Here is a 5,819-nt window from a genome sequence, read left to right as displayed (position 1 = left end):
TCCTCCTTCTCCAGCAGAGCATCTGGTGGATTTGAACCGTGAACCTCTGGGATTGCAGTACTCCTTCTTGCCACTAGGCCACCAGAGCTCGCCAAAATAAAATTTTAAAGAAATATAATTTTAAAAAAAGAAAAATGTGATTAGGTATTATTGTCATGACAAAAGTCCAGAATGAAGGCTGCACAGTGGAGTGGACTCGGGTTGGTGGGGACTGTATAACAATGAAATAATTTTTCTTTTACTTTTCAAAGAGAAGAGCAGACTTGGGGGAGGGGTGACAGGGAGAAAAATGCAACAATGAATGAATGGAAATCCAAAGTCTCTGTAAATGTTTACTAAATAATAAAAAAATTAAAAACCAACAAAACACCTTGTGCATGAGTGCTCATGTGTAATCACTACATACAAGTTGGAATGCCTCCATTTGTTGTTGTTAAGTGTCATTGAATCAACTCATAGCGACCCTATGCACAATAGCTCTGAACCCTGCTCTGTACTGAGCCCGCCTCATTGACTCTGACACATCTACTGTCATTGCTTCAGTTACTGTGTCAATCCATCTTCATCCCTCCACTCTTCCAAGTATGATCTCCCTTCTCCATGCCCGAAGTATGTGAGGCACAGCCTCAAAATCCATGACTCCAGGAAGCAGCTTTGGTTTCTCTCTCTCCAGGACGTATCTGTTAGTTCTCTTGGGAGTCCATCTGTTGTTATTTGTTAGGTCCCATCAAATCTAGTACGATCCATAGCGACCAGATGAACCACAGATATGAACCCTGTCCTGTCCTGTGCCAGCCTCATACTTCTTGACACTTTAGAGCCCATTGTGGCAGTGACTTTGACACTCCACCTTGTAGAGTTGTGCCATCATTCCTCTACCTTTCCAAGCATGTCCCTCTCCAAGAAGAGCACCTTTTAGCAATATGCAGGAAGCATGTGAGGTGAAGCCTCCTCATCGTTGCCTCCCAAGAGCACCCTGACTGCACTCTCTCGAAGCCATAGTTGTTCAGTCTTTTGGCCGTCCATGGGATGTGCAGCATTCTTCTTCAATGCCAAAGATCAAATGCATCAAATTCTTCTTCCGTCATCCTTATTCATTGCCCAGATCTCAGATGCATAACAAGTGATCAGAAAGATCACAGCCTGAATCAGATGCATGTTAGTCCTCAAACTGACATCATTACTCCTCAATAATTTGGAGAGGTCCCTAACTTCAGACTTGCCTAGTGAAAAACATCTCCTGATATCCTGACTCCTGCTGCCGAGGGTGTTGATTGTGGAACCTGGTAACCTGAAATTGTTAACAATCGCAATCTCTTCTCCATCCATCATGGTGCTGCCACTTGGCCCAGGGGTGAATTCAGCTTCAATTCATATTGAAGACTACAGTCCTTGACCCTCTGCAGCAAATGCTTCAGGCCCTCATCAGTTTAAGCAAGCAAGGTTGTGTCAGATTTGTCCATACGATACAGACTGCTCAGCCATAAAGCAGAGAGATACTGTGCTGACAGAAGAGACTGTGTGGAAGACTCTCTTGAAAGAAGTCAGATACTCTGATGTCACAGAACCAGATCAGGGAGTGCCAAGCCTGGGGTTGACTCCACTGGGGCTTGGGGGATTTTGGAAAGGATGTAAACATTCTAGAATGCCTTGAGTGTATTGGTGGTAATGGGTCTATATGTATTCACAACAGTATATTAAAAGATGTTTCCTATGAGATATCATCTCACCCCAGTAAGAATAGCAAAATTTAACAGAACAGCAAACATCAAATGCTGGCGAGGTTGCGGAGAAACTAGAACCCTTATTCACTGTTGGTGGGACTGTAAAATGGTGCAACAACTACAGAAGGCAGTATGACGCTTTCTCAAAAAGTTGCAAATAGAAATACCATTTGATCCAGCAATTCCACTACTGGGAATTTACCCTAAAGAGACCATAACCGCCACTCAAGCAGATATATGCACACCCATGTTTATTGAGGCTTTGTTTGCAATAGCAAAGAGCTGAAAACAACCCAACGAATTGATAGAGAAGCTGTGGTATAGTCACAAAATGGAATACTATGCAGCACTGAAAACCAAGAAACTCATGAAATATTATACAAAATGGGTGACTCTGGAGGACATTATGCTGAGTGAAATATTTCAGTCACAGAAGGACAAATAATGCATAGGGCCACTGTTGTAAAATGGAACTGACATTGGGGTTGAGGGAAGATAGAGAAGGAGGGGAGGAATGATGTATACTGCATTGCAACAGATGAGGGAGAGAACTGTTTAAAAGGGATATGTTGTTGTTGTTGTTATGTGCCGTCGAGTTGTTTGTGACTCATAGCGACCCTATGTACAACAGCCCTAAACCCTGCTCTATCCTGTGCCAATCGCATTGCCTCTGACACACCCATCCCGATTACCCCAGTCACTGAATCAATCCACCTCATAGAGGGTCTTCCCCTCCTGCGCTGTCCCTCTACTCTACCCAGCATGATGTCCCTCTCCAAAGACCTGTCTCTCCTTACAACATGTCCAAAATATGTCAGACGAAGCCCCAGAATCCTTGCTTCCAAGGAGTGGCCTGGTTTAACCCTCTCTAGGATGAATCTGTTTGTTTTCTTGGCAGTCCATGGTACATTCAATACTCTTCTCCAGCACCACAGCTCAAAGGTGTCAATTCTCCTTCTATCCTCCCTAGTCATTGTCCAACTCTCTGATGCACAAGTGATTGCAAAAACCATGGCCTGTATCAGGCGCACCTTAGTCTCCAGAGAGACACCGTTGCTCTTGAGTACCCTGGTGAGGTCCCTAACAGCAGACTTTCCCATCACAATATGTTTTTTGGTTTCCTGACTGCTGGTGCCAAGAGTGTTGACCCTGGAGCCAAGCAAGCTGAAGCTGTGAACAATCTCAATCTCTTCACCATCCATCCTGATGCTACCAATTGGTCCAGTGGTGAGAATCTCTGTCTTCTTGACATTGAGCCTCAGTCCATACTGAAGGCTGCAGTCCTTGACCCTCTGCAGTAAGTGCATGAGGTTCTCCTCAGTTTCAGCGAGCAGGATTGTGTCATCTGCATAACGCAGATTGTTAATAGATCTTCCACCAATCCTAAAGCCACGCATCTCCTCATGGAGCCCAGCCTCTTGGATAATCTGCTCTGCATACAGGTTGAAAAGGTATGGAGATAGCACACATCCCTGGTGTACACCTTTCCCAATTTTGAACCAGGCAGTGTTGCCCTGCTCTGTTCTGACGACTGCCTCTTGGTCCACGTATAGGTTTCGCATTAGCACGATTAAATGTTCTGGGATTCCCATTCTTCTCAGAGTCAACCACAGTTTGTTATGGTCCACGCAGTCAAATGCCTTTGCATAATCAATGAAACACAAATAGACATTCTTCTGGTATTCTCTGCTTTCAGCTAAGATCCATCTAACATCAGCTACAATATCCCTAGTACCACAACCCCTTCTAAACCCAGCCTGGACTTCTGGAAGTTCTCTGCTGATGTACTGTTCCAGTTGTTTTTGGATAATCTTCAGTAGAATCTTGCTTGCATGTGAAGTCAATGAGTATATGATTGGGTATTATTGTCATGACACGAGTCCAGAAAGAAGACTACACAGTGGAGTGGACTTTGGGGGAAGGACTGTATAACAATGAAAGAATTTTACTTTTCAAGGAGAAGAGTGAATTGGGGGGGAGAGGGTGGGCAGGGAGAAAAGTGCAACAATGAATGAATGGAAACTCTCTCTGTAAACTTTCATTTAAATGAATTAAAAAAAAGATGTTTCACTTAGAAATTATGTAATTTATAAGCAGTCAGAAAATCAAAAGATGAATTGTATTAGAAAAATCTGCAGTCAGGGATATCTCCAGAGTGCTGAAGAGCTGTGATATCAGTCTAAAGAGTAAGGTGCGTCCTTTCTGCTCGGGCTTGGCGGTGCTCGGGGGCGGCGGCGCCCACGAGCCCTCAAGACCCTCGGCGCCACACACCCCCGCGAGCCCCCCGCGCCCCGCTCGGCCCTGCGCCCCGGCGGCAGCATGGGCGGTGCCCGAGACGTGGGCTGGGTGACGGCGGGCCTGGTCCTCGGGGCCGGCGCCTGCTACTGCCTTTACCTGCTGGCGCGGGCCCGGCGGCGCCCCTCGCGGTCGGCAGAGGACTTAACAAATGGCTTGTATGACGAAAGCCTCAGTGCTGAGCAACTTCAGAAACTCCTTTACTTGCTTGATTCAACTGAGGATCCTGCAATTATTGAAAGAGCTCTGGTCACTCTGGGCAACAATGCAGCCTTTTCAGCTAACCATATCGTAATTCGTGAATTGGGTGGTATTCCAATTGTCGGGAACGTGATCAACAGTCACAACTACAGTATTAAAGAGAAAGCGTTAAATACACTAAATAACTTGACTGTGAATGTTGAAAATCAGGAAATAATAAAGGTCTACGTCAATCAAGTTTGTGAGGATGTCATCTTCTCAGGCCCCCCGAACTCTGCTGTGCAGATGGCTGGACTGAGATTTTTTTTTTGTTTTGTTTTTTTGTACGTGTACCGTCAAATCAGATCTGACTGGTACAGGAGGAGACTGCCCCTCCTTCCCCGGCAGAGCATCTGGTGGATTCGAACCGTGCGCCTCTGGGATTGTAGTTGCAGGTCCTTGCCACTAGGCCACCAAAGCTCCCCTATGGGCTGAGATTGTTAACAAACATGACCGTGACCAATGACCACCAGCATATGCTTAATGGTTACACTACAGACTTCTTTCAAATGTTACTTGCTGGAAATGGCAGCACCAAGGTTGAAGTATTGAAAATGCTTTTGAATTTGTCAGAAAACCCAGTCATGGCAGAAAGACTGTTCAGTGCTCAAGTGGATTCATCATTCCTTTCCCTTTATGATGGCCACGTGGCAAAGGAGATTCTTCTGCGAGTACTCACACTGTTTCAAAACTTAAATGACTGCATTAAAATGGATGGTCATTTAGTTAAGTCTGCTTTCAACTTTCATAAAGGTTCGTTGTATTCCCTATTATACGGACAAGAATGTGCTCAGAAAATGAGAGCTCTAGTTCATCACCCTGACGTGGATGTGAAGGAAAAAGTTGTAATAATTACGTAATTCTGATTGACCATGTTTCCAAAGAGTTAATGCAGTCTAGAAGTCACAGACATTATAAATTTATTTTCTATCTTCATTATAAAGCAAACTCAGTCTTTGAGCTGTTGAATTTAAACAGTAAATATCATGTTTCATCATTAACACTATTAATTTCCCATAGTCTCCAGGTTTATCTTGGATCATTTTATTGATACCAAATGAATATTAGTGCTTCTACTGAAACATTTATTTCTCTCATTTTTATCTAGAGTAAGATATTTTAGTTATTTCCTCTGTGTGAAGTGACAGTGACTTTTAAAACATTAATCAATTGTCCTTCTAACATTAGCAGTGATTTGCAACCAAGAGGGTGGTCCTAAATGTATGCAGAGGAGAACTGCTCCCAAGGGTTTCAGGGGTTTCCAAGCTCTTCCAATCATTTGTTTCTAGTCAATAAAAAATGTAACCTCTTAGGAGAACGTATTTCCTAGGACTCACTCCCATTCATTGTGCCTGTTTTTAAAGGTGTTATGCGTAAAATACTGGGATTGATCAAAACATCCATTCAAAGGGAATTGGGTAAATCAGTTCATCTCTTTAAAAGGAATGAAATAGCTTTGAATGTAAAAATGTGGAATGACAACCCATAATATACGGTTGTTTTCTAAAACACACTAACAAGCTACATAGTGAAATCTTGTGGTTTTCAAATGAAAAATAT

The 5,819-nt window shown here is 43.6% G+C and overlaps 1 protein-coding gene across 1 annotated transcript; it reads left to right on the top strand.

Annotated features, from left to right (window-relative positions):
- The first annotated feature begins 4,043 nt into the window (after nucleotides 1-4,043).
- LOC102854922 (armadillo repeat-containing protein 10-like) lies at nucleotides 4,044-5,119 on the top strand. Its single transcript, XM_006900811.1, has 2 exons — nucleotides 4,044-4,461; nucleotides 4,872-5,119. Exons 1-2 carry the CDS (start codon nucleotides 4,044-4,046, stop codon nucleotides 5,117-5,119), a joined length of 666 nt encoding a protein of 221 aa, XP_006900873.1.
- Nucleotides 5,120-5,819: the final 700 nt, after the last annotated feature.

This window comes from Elephantulus edwardii, unplaced genomic scaffold, assembly GCF_000299155.1.
Source record: "Elephantulus edwardii isolate Elephantulus edwardi_28Jun2011 unplaced genomic scaffold, EleEdw1.0 scaffold00296, whole genome shotgun sequence".
NCBI classification, from domain to species: Eukaryota; Metazoa; Chordata; class Mammalia; order Macroscelidea; family Macroscelididae; genus Elephantulus; species Elephantulus edwardii.
The sequence above is the reverse complement of the archived record's forward strand: the minus strand, read 5'-3'. Positions and strand labels throughout refer to the sequence as shown.